At 37.5% G+C, this 19,228-nt stretch overlaps 1 protein-coding gene across 1 annotated transcript; it reads right to left on the reverse strand.

Annotated features, from left to right (window-relative positions):
* Nucleotides 1-868: 868 nt before the first annotated feature.
* On the reverse strand, nt 869-16,609 carry LOC104605527 (soluble inorganic pyrophosphatase 6, chloroplastic-like). Its single transcript, XM_088889134.1, has 6 exons — nt 16,273-16,609; nt 15,188-15,348; nt 13,873-13,973; nt 13,550-13,731; nt 8,441-8,539; nt 869-1,120 (listed from the first exon to the last, which is right to left on the reverse strand). The coding sequence occupies exons 1-6, from the start codon at nt 16,519-16,521 to the stop codon at nt 1,028-1,030; spliced, it is 885 nt and encodes a 294-aa protein (XP_088745260.1). The 5' UTR covers nt 16,522-16,609; the 3' UTR covers nt 869-1,027.
* Nucleotides 16,610-19,228: the final 2,619 nt, after the last annotated feature.

Here is a 19,228-nt window from a genome sequence, read left to right on the forward strand (position 1 = left end):
GAACAATATTGATTAGGCCAAATCAATTTTTAAAAACCAACCTAGAGGTCCAAACCGTTTTTGCCTCCAGGTCACGGGTCATTGGTTTGGCTGGCCAAGTCAAACAAGTCAGACTGTGCCACGTCAGCCATATGGAATATATATATATATATGTGTGTGTATGTGCACAGGTATGTATCTATAAATATGTATTTTATCAATAAATAATGTATAATGATATTTTACATTTAATATATGAAATATTTTATATTTAACTTATGTTTTTTAATTCAGTTTAATTTTTTTATTTGTAAAAAATATTAAAAATTACAATTTGAAGCCAAAAAAGAAATTTTTTGGAGAAAAATAATGGAACAAGACGACACATAAACCTCAAAAAGTTACCAACATCAAAAAAATCACCTCAATCGAACATTGGAGTACAAAGTTATGGCCTCCCAAAGTTTTCTTACACAGTTAGCATGCAACCCACAACCCGGTCACTAGGTTGAATGGGTCAATGATCCAACCATCCAGGTCAAACAGTTTTGACTAAGCCAACGGTTTTTTACCTTCTCCAGGTTTTACTAAAACCAAACCCGGAATCTTGACCGAGTAATGGTTTGAGCAGTTCAACCGGCCGAGTCATTGGTGGGTTGAAAACACCGGCCGAGTCTTGTAGTTGGTCTCCATTAACCAGTCTCCATTAATTTTCATATGGTTCAATCCTATGAGATCCCTTTTCAGCTACTACAATCCACGGTAAAGAGTTGAAATAAAACAGGAAAAAACATGGTAGAGTTCTTGCTCATGCAAAAGTGTTCTCTGCAACTACAAGAAACTCAAGAAAGAAAGATAACGACTTATTCAAGCAAAGCAAACTCAAGGGTAATGAAAAAATCGGGTTGAATATCAAAAATCATATAATCATTCTTAGTTTTTTCCTTTGACCGGTGTCCGGTCACAGATACCACTGGCCAAAAATTTCTGCAACGTCAAGGAGAAAAGACGAGCAGCATTGCTGCAGCCCCGTCTCCACCAATACATTCTACACAAGCGAAAGTTCACCAGAAGGAACCGACCTCTTGACTAATTTAGCCCAAGATTCGTTGGTCTCTGTGATAACCTTTAGAGCATACTCCTGCGTATCAGAAGAAAATAAAAGAATTTTAAGTCATAATAAGAATAAGATTATCTTCACGCACTCTAAATCCATCAATCATTGTAGAAATAAATAGATCAAATGGTCTTCATTCTTGAAGGTTTCAACATCAAAGTGGCTGGACCTTGGTACTGGAACTCACTCGACCACCTTAACGCTCATGGTATCAAGCCGTGGGATACAGACTACAGCATAGACATGTCAAAGTGAAACTAAAATTGATCTTTTTCCCGCTAAATGTAAAGGTATAACCCACTCCATCTCACAAGGCTGTCCTTGAAAAGCTTTATATTCTGAGACATCTATTTAAGTGTACATACATTGTCTCATAACTTGTACAAATTTAACCTCCAGTAAAGTCTTCCTATCTTTTGGATTTAACGGTCTATGGATAATGTGGAAAAGTGAAAATTTTCATGCATTTTTTTCCTTAGTATGGGCAAACACTCAGACAGACAAACATGTAGAGGGTTTTGTTTTACCATCAAAAGTGATCTCACAGAGGAGTATCTTTGTGAGATGGATCAAGTAATCATTTGCCCACACACATTATTTAATTTGTTTAATCATGTCTTTCCTCTTTCCTTTTTACCTATTGAACAAAACTGCATGTATACATTCAAGATACCCAACTAGAACATGTATTAGTTATTAAGAATTCCAATATGTTGATCATTTTATCAAATATAGACTATCATGTCTTTCCTCTTTCCTTTTACCTTTTGAACAAAACTACATGTATACATTCAAGATACCCAACTAGAACATATATTAGTGATTAAGAACTCCATATGTGTTGATCATTTTATCAAATATAGACTGTCTACGGACCCTCCAACATAGAACACCTATGATCACAATGACCACCTACTGTCACAGTTTATTATAAAGAGTGATGTAGCGAAAAGCTCAAGATAAATGGCAGATATTTAGCTCAAAATATTAAACTTCAAATCTATACATGTGCTAGAAGATCAGGACCATCATTGAATTGGTTCCACCTAACAGATTGTCAGGTCAAAATTCAATTTAACGAGATGATTACAGGTGAAAATTCAATTCATCCATATGGATGGTTGAAAACATTTCCTGCAGCTCCAAAAATTATGTATAAATGAGAGGGTTAAAAAGAACTGTAGAAACCACTGATGTGGTCCCCACCTCTTTCTATTGTACTCATATACAACTACTATGTGGCCCCCACCTCTTTCTCTTGTACTCGTATACAACTACTAGTTATTTAAGTGTCAGTCCACAATTAGTTGTTAGTCTTTTATTAGGACTTTAATTGTTGTCTTTTATTAGGATTTTAATTTTGCCATGTAAACAATCTTATCCTTACTTCAGAATTAATATAAATAGAAAGAGGGGGGCGGCAGATTAAGCATCCTCCTCTTCTTTTCTGAAATCCTTCCTTCGAAATCTTCTACTCTTCTTTTCTCTTCCTCCTCTCATTCTCTCCTCTCATCCTCTTAATTTCCCATTGATTATACACCACAGCTTGGGCTGTCAGTAGTCTCATACGACTACATGGTATCAGAGCCAACCTAGGAAATCTTATGATAGTCTAACATGGCCGGCTGCATAAGAATTTCCTAGGGTTGGAAAATTTCCAGCAAAAAAGCATCACCGGCTGAGTCTTGGAGATTGTTGGTGAAGCATCAGAGGATGACCAGCAATCAGAAAGTCAGAAGGAAGAACCCTCAAGATTAGGGTTCAGACTTATCTTTGAAGGTTGCGGCTAGAGTTTTCCTGAAGTCAATCTTTTCTATTAAAAGGATTACCTTTTCTGGTTATTTCAAAGGTTCGACTGAAAGTTTTTTTCCTCCTGAATTGCTCTTGATACATTAAAAGAATAGTTTTTTTTTGTTACTTTAAGAGGTGCGGCTGAACTGGTTGTGTTCTTGGCTTGTTTCTTGACCTTTGACTGGTTCTAGGTTCAAGATTCTAGTTTCTTGACTGTCGCCAATTCTAGGGCTGCAGTTAGTTTCAGCCTTGCACTCTCAGCCCTCCACTCTAAGTTGTACTTGGAAGGCTATCTTTTTTGGGTGGATTGCCGAGCTAGAAGGATAAAGTAGGTTCGGCTGATAGCAAATTCTGGGTGTAATTACCCAGTCTCGGTGATACAAAAGGCATTTGTTAATCTTTTCTTGACAAAGAATGGAGTTTAAGAGCCAAGGGGAAAACTATTTAGGGGCTGGTAGTGCTGGTAGCATACCTGAGAACAGTTTTCAGATTACCACTGTAAAATTTGATAGGTCAAACTACTTAGAGTGGGCCCAATCAGCCATGATGGCTATTGGGGGTAGAGGAAAGCTAAGTTATTTACTGGGAGATGTCAAGGAACCAGCCAAGGAGGACCAAATATATACCAAATGGGTTCAGGAGAACTATTTGGTTATGACATGGCTGTGTAACTCCATGCAACCACATATCAGCCGAAATTATTTATGGGCAAAAACAGTTAAAGAAATTTGGGATATCATGAAAGAAACCTACTCCCAACCCCTCAATGTTGCTAGGGCCTATGAGCTAAAATGTAAGGTGAATAACCTTAAGCAAGGAGAGAAGCCAGTCTCGGTTTATTTTTCCACCTTGAAATCCTTGTGGCATGAGATTGATCACTTAGAAACAATTGAGTGGGAAAGCCAGAAGGATGCACAAACCTACAGAAAGCAGGTTGAAACCAATAGGGTATTTGAGTTTCTAGCTGGTCTGAATTCTGAGTATGACATTCTAAGACAACAGCTTCTAACAAGAAACAGTGTGACTCTATCACAAGCTTACTCTCTAGTGCACAGTGAAGAAAGTAAAAGGAAAGTTATGTTACAGCATTCACCACTTGAATCAACCTTGGCAACAACTAAACCCAAGTTTGGGGCAATAAGAAGAGAGATATGAAGAAGGAAGACAAGAAGGACCTAATATGTGAACATTGCAAGAAACCTAAGCATACCAAAGAAACCTGTTGGAAGCTACATCCTCATCTAGTTCCCGCAAAACTCAGGAACAAAAAGGGGAATGCTAATACAGTTGTTACTACTGATTGTGCAACCTCATCAGGCACAAGAGCAGCACCACTAGACACTCTAGCTGTTGCCCAAGCTACCTTGACTCAGTTGGAAAAGGAGGTTGGTAATTCAGCATCATCATCTCAGCCAATCACAACATCAGCTCCTCCCACCTCACCATTTGCTCATTCAGGTACACGGGCCTCAGGTAACACTGAACATTGTTGGGTAATAGACTCAGGTGCATCTAATCATATGACTAGTTTGCCTTCACTATTTACTACCTATCACTTATCCTCTAGTAAAGACAAGGTGTCTATTGTTGATGGATCACTTGTTCCCATTTCTGGCAAGGGAGACATCAAGTTGTCTAGTGCCATTTCCCTATCTTTTGTTCTACATGTTCCTAAACTTAGCACCAATTTACTTTCAGTTAGCAGCATTACTAAAAACCAAAATTGCTCAATAACCTTTTTTCTTGATCGATGTGTTTTTCAGGACTTGGAGACAAGGAAAGTGATTGGGACTAGCCGTGAGACAAATGGGATCTATCTGCTTGGAGGAAGTTCACAATGGGACGGTAGTGAAGTTAGAGGTTCTTTTGTTTCTCAGTCTATTGGTCAAGTCATGCTTTGGCATAACCGATTGGGTCATTTATCCTTTAGGTATTTGAAAAGCTTGTTTCCTAGTTTATTTGAATCTATCCAGATGCCCAGTTTAAAGTGTGAAAGTTGTGAGCTTGCAAAGCATTGTAGAACAACCTATTCATTAAGTAATAAGAGAAGTAGTGTTCCTTTTGACATTGTGCATACCGATGTTTGGGGACCATATCACATCACTGCTATGGGGGGTACAGATACTTCTTGTTGTTTGTTGATGACTACACCCAGTTTTCTTGGGTCTACTTGATGCGTTCTCGAGATGAGGTCCCTACCCTAACCCAGACCTTTCATCAGATGATTTTAACCCGGTTTGGGATAAAAATTAAAATTTTCAGATCCGATAATGCAAGAGAATACTTTAAAACATCACTAGCCTCTTATTTTCTTGACCATGGGATTATCCATCAGAGTACCTACCCTCATACCCCTCAGTAGAATGGGGTGGCTGAGAGAAAGAATAGGCACATATTGGAAGTAGCTAGAAGTATCATATTCAACTCCAATGTGCCTATACATTTCTAGGGAGATGCCATTCTCACAGCTGTGTATCTCATCAACCGAATTCCTTCACAGGTTCTTGACATGAAACCCCCATTCACTCTTTTATATCTTGATAAAGAGTTGTTTTCTGTCCCTCTTAAAACCTTTGGTTGTACCTACTTCGTGCAAACTCTTGGCCCTCACTGTTCCAAATTTGACCCTAAAGCCTCAAAATGTATTTTCCTTGGTTATGCACAAACTCAAAAGGGATATTGCTGCTACGAACCTGCTTCAGGAAAGAGATTTGTATCCATGGATGTTACTTTCTTTGAGGATGTACCTTATTACTCTAGGGTTTCTTCTCAAGGGGAGAGTAGTACGGTTGGGGTTAACACATCAAAAGTCCCTTTACCTATTCCATTGAGTGAAGAGGGGTGTAATGGGGAGGGTTGTCAAAAATGTCGGGATTTGAGAGTTTATCACAAACGATGGAGGCAGGTTGATTTCGGTCATCAGCAGTGTAGGCCAGCCCCAATTCCTTCTGAAGATCCAAATCCAGGTATTACATTTCTTCCAGCTCCCATTACAGATGAGCCTTCTGCTGTTGAGCCTTCTCCATCTTCTGAGCCCTCACTTCCATTGAATGACCTTGACCTTCCCATTGCAGTCCGTAAAGGCAAACGCCATTGCACCTCATCCAAAGCCCACTGTATCTCACAATTCTTGTCCTATGATCACATGTCTCCCTCTTATAAGTCCTTTCTTACATCAATTGTCGATATTCCCATTCCCAGAACAGTACAGGAAGCCCTGACCATTCCTGAGTGGAAAGATGCAATGAAGGTAGAAATGGATGCCCTTCTGAGAAACAATACCTGGGAGCTAGTTGATCAACTCAAAGGGAAGAAACCAGTTCGATGTAGATGGGTGTTTACTGTGAAACATAATGTTGATGGCTCCATTAAAAGATATAAGGCCCAGTTAGTTGCAAAGGGATTTACTCAGACTTATGGTATAGATTACTTGGAGACTTTTCCACTAGTAGCAAAAATGACCACTATCAGAGTGTTATTATCTCTTGCAGCCAATTACTCCTGGCCCTTGTTCCAAATGGATGTTAAAAATGCCTTCCTCAATGGAGACTTGCGAGAAGAAGTGTACATGCAGTAAACTCCTGGTTTTTATAGTACAGAGACAGGTAAGAAGGTTTGTCGGTTGAATAAAGCTTTGTATGGACTAAAACAGTCTCCTAGAGCTTGGTTTGATAGATTAAGACAAGCCCTTGAAAAGTTTGGCTATGTGCAGGTTTAATCAGATCACACTTTGTTTATTAAGAAAGTTGATACTTCCTTGACTCTACTTGCTGTATATGTGGATGACATTGTAGTAACAGGGAGTGATAACAGCAAAATTGAGTCTCTTAAGAAACTTCTCCATCAAGAATTTGAGGTAAAGGACCTGGGAGAGCTACGATATTTCTTGGGTATTGAAGTAGCTCGGTCCAAGCATGGAATCTTTGTTTCTCAAAGGAATTATGTCCTTGATTTGTTAGAAGAAACAGGAAAGTTGGGTGTTAAGCCAGCTGATACACCTATTGAACAGAATCACAAGATTTGTGCAGAAGGTGGAGAGCCTCTTGAAGATAAAACTATGTTCCAAAGATTAGTTGGTAAACTACTATATCTTTGTCTTATACGACCAGACATCAGCTATGCAGTCATTGTTGCTAGTCAGTATATGCACTCTCCCAGAACTACCCACCTACTTGCTGTTGAGAGGATATTGGCATATTTAAAGAGGTGTCCAGGCAGAGGTGTACTATTTAAGGATAATAATCACATGAAGATAGAAGTTTACACAAATGCAGATTAGGCCGGTTGTGTTGATGATAGAAGGTCTACCTCTGGATATTGCGCCTTTGTAGGAGGTAACCTTGTTTCTTGGAGGAGTAAGAAACAAAATGTTGTTTCTCGTTCCAGTGCTGAAGCTGAATATCGGTCCATGGAAAATGGTGTGGCTGAAATACTATGGTTGAAATCACTATTTGATGAATTGGGTATTACCTATGAGAAGACTCTAATGTTGTACTGTGATAATCAGGCTGCTATTAATATAACTCATAACCCGGTACAACATGACAAAACCAAGCACATTGAAATCGATCGGCATTTTATTAGGGAAAGGGTTGCATCTCAAAAAGTCTGTCTTCCATATATCAGCTCCAACATGCAGCTTGCTGATCTTCTCACCAAGGTAGTTTCAAAGAAGAAGTTAGAAGCAGATCTATGCAAGTTGGGAATGCCAAACATCTACTCCCAACTTGAGGGGCAGTGTAGAAACCACTGATGTGGTCCCCACCTCTTTCTATTGTACTCGTATACAACTACTATGTGGTCCCCACCTCTTTCTCTTGTACTCGTATACAACTACTAGTTATTTAAGTGTCAGTCCACAATTAGTTGTTAGTCTTTTATTAGGACTTTAATTGTTGTCTTTTATTAGGATTTTAATTTTGTCATGTAAGTGGTCTTATCCTTACTTCAGAATTAATATAAATAGAAAGAGGGGGGCGGCAGATTAAGCATCATCTTCTTTTCTGAAATCCTTCCTTCGAAATCTTCTTCTCTTCTTTTCTCTTCTTCCTCTCATCCTCTTAATTTCCCATTGATTATACACCACAACTTGGGCTTCAGTAGTCTCATACGACTACAAGAACCAACAAAGCTGATCTTTGGTGCAGGTGACCTTTTAGACAGAACCCACCAGGTGGTAGATCTGATCATCTATTATAGGTGGGGATGTACAGTTGATGGCTTAAGCTAAAACTTACCATTTTAACCCAAGCTTCTGGCAGCATTACTCTATCACAAATATTTACATCCTATTGTATTCTCTAGCTCTTGTTATTTCCTTCATATTCTACCCTGTTCAGAATCTTCAGATTAAATTATCTAATGGAAATAGAACGTCATTATATATTTATATGGATCAAACTTTCCAAATGGGCAAAGTAAGAAAACCATCATCAGCCAAACCCTTTGGACTAGCAAGGTATCTCCATATTCCAAGAAGGTGAGTTATGTACGAGCAGATTATTCTTGCAATAAAATCAATAAATGGTGAACAAAAAACCCAAATTAGTGTACCTTGTTTGTTGCCTTGTTGCCAAGACCAAACTTGTTAGCAGGCTTTCCATCTGGGATCTTGTAGTCTCTGAACCAGTCCCTAATTGCAGTGAGAGTACCCTGACAAAAATTGCAGATTAGACTAGACAAGAGATATGGAGTGTAACTGTAAAAAGGATGATGGATATTCCTTTGAACTGTTAATTAAAAATCAATTGTTTCTGCATGGAATAACTCCAATTGTTTGCTCCCTTAGTGTACAAGTTATAGCTAAATAAGTTTAGTAACATATCAATCCATCATAAAGGTAAAGTGGTGGTTTAGAATTCTAAAGCACACAAACAGCAATTACCAACACCAAAGGGACCATAAAATTCACATAAATGGCATGGCACTATCTACAGGATCTCCTAGGTCAAAAACTAAGGTGACATGAGTCATGATATTCCATCTGAGACTCTTTTATGAGCCATTTTCCTTTCTCTAGTTTTCTTCTGATGATGAATGCAACAAATCCAGTGATACCACTTTGTGCCCTAAAAAATATCCTTGGTAAGACCTATCATGAAGGGGAAAACCCTTCATGTGCAGAACGTTTCCTAGTATATCATATGTGAATGGTAATTACTTTCTGAGCCTCAATTATCCTTATTACCATACAAGGATATTAACAAATCAATCATAACTAGGAAGTTACTGTAATCTTTTTTTTTTTTTGGAGCAAAAGGTAAAGTATAATTGTATTAAAGAAAAGGTCCTTTGTACAATAAGAAGCGGTATAAAAAGCCAGAAGGACCTCAAAAGAAGGTCATTCTCAAAAAAATACTGTCAGAAGTAACCTCTTTAAAATCAGCAAGAATAGATAACCAGTTTCTAACAGCCTAAAGCCAAATTGATGACTTCTTCCGAAGAGGATTTGAGTTCAAAAACCCTGCTATTCCTTTCTGTCCATACCGCCCATAAAATTGTCGTTTAATCCATCTACATTTACTTGGCCGAAGAAAAGGGGAAGAACAATGTGGAGATATACTAGAGTAGCAGTGGTTTGGACTTTATGGGAAGAAAGAAATGCCAAAATCTTCCAAGAGAAGGAGAGAAGTAAACAGCAAATTACGGATTGTGTTATGGCTAGTGTTGGTAACATGGACTCTCATTGGCGGGAGGTCGAACCTCCAAAGGTCTGGAGGAGGCGACAGGAAAGAGAGAGAACGTGGGGAAGAGAGAGGAAGAGAGGAGAGAAGGGAGAGTCTCCCTTTTTGAGAAGCCCTAGGTCCTGATTATATGATATCGTCTCCCGCGATGAAGAGTTATTCCACTTTATATAGAGAGAACCCCAAGGCTATAAGGAGAAAGATCTAAAAGAAGACCTTTCGTATTAGGAAAGGGGATCTTTATCTTTATGTTGGCTATTAAGGGAGCATCATTGGGGTTTCTCCACGTGTCCGGCAAGATCCTTCAAAGACAAAGTTTCCTTTCTCTTAAGGATTCTCGCGTGGCACATGTAGTCTACGTCCCCTTACGGGTTTCCTAGTGGCAACGTGTTAAAGGACCAGATCAGCAATGTTATTGTGAGTCTCAAGCGACGCCCATTGTTCATCGTGAGTCCCAAGCGGTGTTTTATGCTCATCGCAAGTCTGTGATGGTTTGTTAAGCTCATTGCAAGTCTTTGAGGGTTCTAAGATCATCGTAGATGTGAGCCGAGTCATGGACTCATCGTAGGTGTTCTTGTGGTATCGGTTTAGCACCTTTTGTGCCCTCACAGTCGTGACAATCAACATATACCTAACATTGGCTACAGCTGTGGAACTATTTAAATGTTTCTCCTTTGATGACATTTGGAGGAATTAGTTTTCAGTAGCTTCTAGTTCAGTGCAAGAGGCTAAAACACAACTGATTTGGACACCACCCATGGAACGCTTTATGAAACTAAACTTTGATGGGAATAGTCGACGCAACCCAGGCCTATTTGGAATAAAGGAACCATCAGAGACAAGGATGGGAATCTAAGAGCACTCTACTCAGGACCGATGGGGGAGACTCTTCAAGGGTTGAACTGTATTCAATCCTACAAGGTGTACAGATTGCAAGAGAGAGAGGGGTGGAGTGTTTGGTGATAGAAGAGGACTCCAAGGTGGTGGTGGGTTGGCTTAGAAATACAGATTCAGGGATATGGTGATATAGAAATGAATTGAAGAAGTTCAAATGGGCAACACAACATATGAATTTAATCATACAATGGATGGGAAGAGAGGCTAATTCATTTGCTGATTGTTTAACCAAACAATGAGTAACTAGGGATCAGTTGTATTGGGCCCAATTGTAGTCTTTGTGATGTTTCTTTTCTTTTAAAGGGTGAGGATGCACCTCAGGCCTCCCATTGGGATGCTTGTAACAGTCTTTATCTTTTGTTGATAATGAATTCTTAATGAATTTTTATTTATCAAAAACGAAAAAGGATGTTTAAAGACCAAACACCACACCACCTTTCCTTTATGTCTTTCAAAAGCTGATCAATTTTTGACTCCTTAGCATCAAAAAAACCATACAAGTGGGGCAAAGTTCACATGATTCCCCCCACTTCACACCAAGAATTCTCCCTAAATATCTCTTGGTCACATTCACCATCTGAAGAAATGAGGAAATACAAAACTACTTGAAGATTTCAAAATGCCTTCCCAATAAATCCATCTTTTAGAAATTTTCATCTCTTGAATCTCACTCATGCTAGTAATTCCATATTTGTGAGCACTAATTTTTCCACAAGGACTCCATGTTCTGAAACCCGAACTTTCCTATTTTTTTAAATAGAAAATCCACTTTCACTTGACTGGCGGTATTCATTTTCACCCCCTCATCCAAATTCCAAAAGCCAAGGGTTCTTTCTTTGAGTTTTCTCTAAGCTCTTCTCCACTCATGCTAGGACTTTCAATAAAGAGTAAAGACAAGAAATAAGCAACGCTGCCGGTCATAACATTAGCAATCAGTGTGTTCATAACCCCAGGAAGTAAGTTTTATTCCAACAAGCCAATCTTTGTCCCTTTGCCTAACCTCTCCATTATCAGATCCCAGTTGCTAATAAGATAGGTGCATGCAACAGTCGGAAATCCCAATCAAGAAAATGGTAGTGAACCCTTGTGGCACTCTGGTGGGGATCGGTCCAGGCATTATAAGACTTATTCTCATAAGAAGGCCAACAAACACGTTCTGATTTGGCATGAGGAAGACTCTTGGGACTTGGACAGATCTGGTCAAGGGTATTTTCATCATTTTGACCAGTCCCATGTGGGCTTGGGTTATAGCATCTTGTTCCTCTAGCTTAGTAGTACTTCTCTTTCAATTTTCAATTTATTTGCATTAGTAGGTAGAAAGTTATTATGTTTCTTGATGTGCATCCCTCTTCAATATATTATAGATCAGTTTATTTAATGCTTCAATTGGAGAAACAGAGTAATGATGAATCCCCCTCTTGATACCCTATGGCTTTCAAAAGTAAGAAAGGGAGCCATTTGACAAGGATAACAGATGAATCAGTACAAAAAATTGTTATCTTTCACTTTTTTCCATCTGTCCCTAGAGCCCATTCTCATCATCATTTGTTATAGAAAAATCAAGAGGGTCATACAACACCGCCAGGTCCACTTGTTGTGCTAGAAACCAAGGAAACAAAAATGAAAATACAAAGAGAGAGAGAGAGAGAGAGAGAGAGAACACAAGATTTAACCTGGTTCAGTGATTTGTGACTACATTCATTAATGACCCTTGCAAAACTCACTATTTTCAATTCAGTAATACACCCTAATTCACGTATAACTGAGAATATGTAATGTAAAATAAATATAAAAAATGCCCCCTGTACAGATGATGTACAATCAAATTTCACATATCAATGTGACTTTAGGAAATTCATGGAGCATATCAACATGATTTGGGTATACAAACTCCACACTCCACAGAGAACCTGAACAACAGCAAAACAATAAAGTACACCCCTACTGTAGGATTGAACAAATTATTTTCTAAATCTAACCCCCAATACAAGTATACAACTTATTTAAACTAACCACCTTCCCAGAAAGACTATCCATCATTGAATTGGCAGGCCTCAAGATCAAGAACAAGATGTTCAAACTAGAGACCAAGGTTCTCACCTCCCCAGCGAAGTGTTTCAAACTCCATGGGCCACCTAAGTTGTCATGCAACCAGCCAATAGCAACATATGAGTCTCCATCTATCTTAAACCTCCCAAAACCCAAGGAAGACATTAATCTAAGGCCAATATTAAGACAATAATGCCTTCTATAAATTTTTTGATAGGTACGTATGATCTGTTTGTAAGTTGTAAAGGTCATTATACAATGTTGGTCCCAACTATCTGGGGTCTTGGCAGGGATAGACCAGATATAGACCTAACCTTTGGCATTTTTTGCACATAGTGATTTCTCTCAGACTCGAACTTGTCGACCTGAGATTTTACCATTTCACCAACCATGGCCCCTCTATTCATAATTTGTATCATATACAAAAAAGGCACACTAAGGACATTTGCGCTATAAAGCAAAATGCAGGCATAGGCTTTCAGCTCATATACAAGACTTACAACTAGCCCTCTACCTGAGCATAAAAAACAGTTTTTCCCAATCATTACAAAAAGTTAGAGAAAGACATTCTATAAAAATCAGCCAACATAGAAGCCCAATTAATTATTGTGTTTCCTATATTTCCAATCACTTGTAAGGCCTCACAGTGGTTCTGATAAACAATTCTGAAATTCCTCCTTCTCCATATACCCCAACATAAAGTAAATAGGGCCAAATTATACAATGACTTGTTTGTTATACTCTAACAAGCCAAGCATCTATAAGATTAACAAGATCAGTTGGGATAAGCCATTGCCTCCCAAACAACTTGACATTACATGATGACAAAGCTTATAGTGTCTAGAATAATATTGATTTGCAAATACTTGATAACAAATTATGCAAGTTCTAACACCATATTTTTAATATTGAAAGAACCTAGCATAAAGTTATGAGTGGTTTAGATGGTATAACAGGGACGTTCCACCAAGTTAAATCTAGAATATGTAAGGCAAATATGTAATAATGATAAGTTAGAAGTATAAATGTTTACAGGAAAATGTTTCTCAACGTCATTAACATCGTTGACCAGTGAAGCCCTTGGATCGTCCAATGAGATGGCAACTATTTTCCAATCAAGCTCCCCCTCATCAATCATAGCTAAAGCAGCTAAAGGCTTGACTTTGAGAATCTGACCAATTTTTCCCCGGCTTTCACCAATCTCAACAACATCAACTGGAGGTTCAAGTGAGAACCAAAAGATCAAAAAAATAGTCATATTCTTATTGGAAAGTGGAAATAATAGAGTGCAACATGCACAACATGTTGTGACATTATGTTAAATGGGGCTAAAGCCCAAAAAGTTAGTGCTGATACCTGGATCGTTATCTCCTAGTGCTCCTTCAATCTCCAGGTTTGCAAAAGATGGGTCTTCCCATGTCTGTGGAAGCAATCCATAGTTCCAATTTATGCTGTAGCTGAGAAGGATGAAATAAAAATAGTTCAGAAATATGCTTTATAAGGTATAAGGACATAGTAAGAGAACAAAAAACATACAAAGACCAAAGAGTTCTGGTCTGATCAATACAATTGCAATAAGTACCTGAGAATAGAAGGATGATGCAAAGTAGTGGATCTCACATTGCAAACTTGACTAGGAAATTGGCAGAAAGTCATTTTAAACAGTATAAATTATTCTAGGTCTAGAACGCAAGGCAGATCCATAGATGATAAACCCAACTTACATATTTTTATTTTACACTTTTGGTTACTGAGCCTCTGTTTTGATTTCTTCTTAAAAATAACAGTGTTATATACCCAGACTTATGTCTAATAGGCCTACTTATTCATTTTCATCTACAACTTCTGAGTTATTTATAGCATTCAAAACAACATCCAGGTATTACAAAAAAGATGCCTAAAAATCATTACAATAGGAAACTTTAGACTTTTCACATAATTGCTTTTTTGTGTTTTAAATAGGTTGCACTCTGTTCATGAAAAACAGAGTTTTCCCTTTTCCAGGGAAAGGTAAGCACTGGTAAAAGAAAACCCTGACACGCTATATTAAAAACAAAAAGAAACTTACATTTAACAAATACACACTCACAAAGAAAGAGAGATTCAGTGAAAAAGGGTGTCTCTCATTACAATGTAAAAGTCCAGAAGACATCTAATTAAGTAATAAGCCAAAGAGCCGATAGGCCAATAACGAAATCATTGCTCAATTTCACATGGAAGGGTGCATCTCATTACAATGTTCTCTAACTGGCTATACAAAAAAAGGACATAATAAGCATGGGATAATCTGGAATGAAGATGTACAAACAATTTATAGATGTACAGACGGTTAACATAAAGTAGGCAGCAATTTGGCATCAACTGTTTTGTGACCCCATGTGAAAGGAACCTTAGGCAAATAGCCAAATACCCCATCAAATGGGGTGAAGCAGACAAATTGGATAGAAACTAAGGTTAATAACAATACATTGGATCTGATTCTTTTTAGAAAGGAAAAAAAAAAAACACTCCAATTTGGGATCCATCAACTGTGTTTCAACCCTTGCATGTCTTGCAAAATTAACAATCATATTGATACTGCCCACCCAACAAATAACTTAATATTACATTTTATATTTTATGGAAGCACTATGACAAGAAGAAAAGGGGGCATAACAGGAGTATATCTTACGGATAGTATCGAAGTTTCCCCTTCTTTGTATCCTGCTTTATGGGAGTGTATGGTTCATCAGTAGCAACTTCCATCTTTGCACTTGTGTCTTTTGGTATTTCAACAACAAAATTGAAAATGCCATCACCCAAATGCAACGGTAAGTCATGCCAAGGAGAAACCTGCACAAGTAGTAAGCAGCCACTTGGATGTCCTAGTCCCAATAACAAAATCAAGACAGTTATATTGGGTTACAGGATCAAACAATACTGTAAACAATCCCTATTGTAAAATACCTTCTTAAAAAGACATGAAGAAAAGAGGGGAAGAAACTTCAACTTCTACTTTTGGGAAATAAATTTGTCTACTAAGGATTGTGTTGATCAAAACCAGAAACTTTAACTTCTAAGAATCTTATATGTTGATTTCTATCGTTATCTTACATGTTGGGTTTTACCACCCTGTGAATGATCGTGTTAAATTCAATGCAAAATGGAGTACCCTGAGGCCTAAACTAAAAAGATTAGAAGACCAGAACAAGTTATAGAAGTTTAGGACCCCCTCCCCAATGAAAACAAAAAAGATTAAATAAACTAAAAATGTACCCCGACAATCAGGAAAAATAAAACCGTCAACATTGTTGCAAATGTTAGTTAAAAGGAAACAATGTTTTTTGGTAGAAAAATATTCCATTAAAGACAACAAAGATATCGAAACAGGAAAAAATTATAAAACATCAAAGAAATGCTAAAGTTTGCTTGCAGTTACAATGAGGTAATGGATTCGAGGTCACTTTGCAACTTCCAAAATGTCAAAATTGCAGTTACAATGAGGTAATGGATTTCAATTAATCTCTCACCTTAAAGTGAGAAGAACATGGTTCAATTTAACATACATAACTTGATCCATTCAGCTTGCAGACAACATCGTAACCAAAACAAAATGTTACCCCAATCAATAAACACGATCCACATTTCTTCAAATAAATAGAACAAGCAAACGCCTGCTAAATTAAACCGAAAATTGTAAAATAATAGACTAAAAGGCATAGCATAAGTGAAAAAAAAAAAATGAGAGTATCAAAATGAAGAAACATATTAAGAAACCTTTTTGCCAGAGCTATCGACCAAGAAGACTCTGTAGTCGAGGGTTTCGGGATGGCCCTCTTCTTTGATCTGAACCTCGGGCTTGTAGAGAGCTCTGCAAGTGAAGAGCCTTTTGGGTGGTCCGTTGATATTGAAACTGCGTCTTAGCGGTCTCTGCTTTACAGAGAAAGGCTGTTTAAGGAGAAAACAACCGACGTTGCTGCCGTGATGAAGCATTCCTGCTGCTGCTATCACTCTACTGGCCGCCATCTCTGCTCCCAACAGGAATTCGTTACCCACCACAGAATGTTTTGAGCTTAGCTTCCTACCGGCTCTGCTCTTCTTTTCTTTGGCTGTAGTCGTGATTCCAAGTACCCGCCCAAACTGGGAGAGCATGCGGTCGAAGTATTGACCGTCTGATTCTCCTCCCCGTCACCATATCTGTGCCACGTTGTTGCCAACCGAAATGCGCCTACATGGCCGTCCAATTTTATGGTTTGAGCAGTCAGAAAGGGAGGGAGCCCAGACAGAAAAAGGCCCAATTACCGATCAAGGCAATATTAATTATAATGAGGCCAGAACAGAAAAAGGCCCAATTCTTCCACTAGTGCAATTATTTATTATTCTTTATCTTATTAACAAAAAATTATTCTCTATTTATTTTTTATTTTTTGTGGATATGGCCCAATTATCATTGGGTCGCTGGGACGGTTTTGGGCTGACCTATTACTTACAAACTCCACTCATCTGGATTGATTTGGCCTCTTCCTCGATCTGGCTATATTGACAGCCGCACTTGTATGATAGTAATATTGCCAAACATTCCCTGTATTTTGGGAATGTTCTGAACGGGAAGGAAAAGATATTTGCACATGGCGATGCCTTTTAGCCTGTGTTTGGTTCGAAAGAAAACAAGAGATAAATAGAAAATTGACGGAAAAATATTTAAGGGTCCAATTGGTTACTCGGAACAGGTGCCTACAATTCTAGCCATTTGTTTGATCGGAAATAAGGATGGCAATTTTCCTCAGTTTTTCTATCTGTACGAGTATTCCCCGGTAGGGATGGGAATAGGGAAATGAATTTGTGTTAATATTTTTAAAGATATGGTTGAATATGATCGAATATACAAGGATCTATTTTTTGAGGATCATAAATTGTAACTATTTTGTTTTTAAATTCTTTTAGAGTGAAATAAAAATAAAAAATAACGTGAATTTAACATCATAAAAAAAATGTTAGGGAGTGGGATCTCTATAGGGACGAGCTCACATCTCCTCCCCACAACACCCTACAGCACATCCCCGCCATGTATTGGGAACATCTCCCGATGATAACCAGAACTGATGATGCCATCATCAAGAGATGTTCCCAATACACGGCAGAGATGTGTTGTGGGGTGTTGTGGGGCGGAGATGTGATCTCTATGGGGACAGGGATTCCCCATCCCTGTCCCCAATGGCAAGGACATGGACAAGGATAAGGATGGGTTTTTTTTCCATAAGGGCAATGATGAGGAGTGTCTCCCTATCCTTGCCTGCCTAGGAATGGCAACGGGGCAGGACGGGGACAAGGAGCCTCTCCCCATCCCCATCCCTGCTAACGGGGACAAGGTTATCCCCATCCCCTTCCCCACGGGAATTCCCATCCCCATGATTTTTTATAATGTCAATCATTTTGTTTTTGTTTTTTACTTAAAAAATAAAATAAAATAAAATAATTAAAAATCACAATCATATTAGAAAAGATTCAAACATATTCAACCATATTATTTTTAAAAATATTAATATATAAATGCAAGTATAGATATATACATATATAAATGTATGTGTACATATATACATATATGTGTGGGGATCCCATAGGGCGGGGAGTGCTCTCCCCGTCCTCGCCCCATCCTTGCCAATGAGGTCAAAAAATTTGCCCATCTCCATCCCTATGGGGGGAAAATCGTCCCCATCCCCGCCCCATTCAGTGCAGATCCTCACGGGAATTAGGGGAATAGGGAAAATTGTCATCCCTAGTCCCACCTTGCCCCATTGCCATTCCTAGTCAGAATGGGATTTCAATTCTCATTCTTGGTAGAATGGGATTCCCCATACAAGTGAATGGCCATTCCATGCTCCCTAGGAATGAGATTCTCATTCTAGAGGTTCTCAAAAAGTAAAGTATTCCTAACAAAAAGGAGCCAAAAACCCTAATATTAGAAAATATTGAAATACTATTAAAGTAATAATAATATATTAATAATTAAATAATTATAATAATAAAATATTGGTAATATAGTAATAAAACAGTAGTACTATAATAAAATATTAATCAATTAATAATCAAATATAAAGATATTAATTATTAAATAATAAACTAAAAAGAAAACAATCGTAAAATAAAATTTTCAATAAACTAATAATAAAATATTAGTAAATCAAATATAAAGATATTAATTATTTAATAATAAACTAATAAGAAAACAATCGTAAAATAAAATTTTCAATAAACTAATAATAAAATAGTAGTAAAATAATAATAAAATCATAAAAAATCATAGATTAATAATTAAACACTATCAATAATTATTAAATACTAATAAATTAATAGTAAGATTAAAGTACTAATAAAATATTAATATAATATTATTAAAGTAAATAATCAAATATTTATTCCGATTTCAACTCCAAATGAACCAAACATAAACAATTATAATCTAACTCTAGTTCTGTTTAAACCAAACAAACATTTGGAATAGGTAATTCTGATTCCAGAGAATTTTAATTCCAATTTCTATTCCACTCCTGATCGCAAACCAAACAAACCCTAATTTCATAAAATTTGTTAAGAAAATTTCCTTAAACTTTTATTTTTCTCAAATCGAAAACATAGCCATAGAGAGGGAGCTTGCCTTTCCTTGTAATGTTCACTATTGTTATTTTCTTTTCTTTTTTTTTAATCATTGATGAGTAAAAAGTTGATTAAATTG

This window comes from Nelumbo nucifera, chromosome 1 (assembly GCF_055504915.1).
Source record: "Nelumbo nucifera cultivar China Antique chromosome 1, China Antique-T2T, whole genome shotgun sequence".
NCBI lineage: Eukaryota > Viridiplantae > Streptophyta > Magnoliopsida > Proteales > Nelumbonaceae > Nelumbo > Nelumbo nucifera.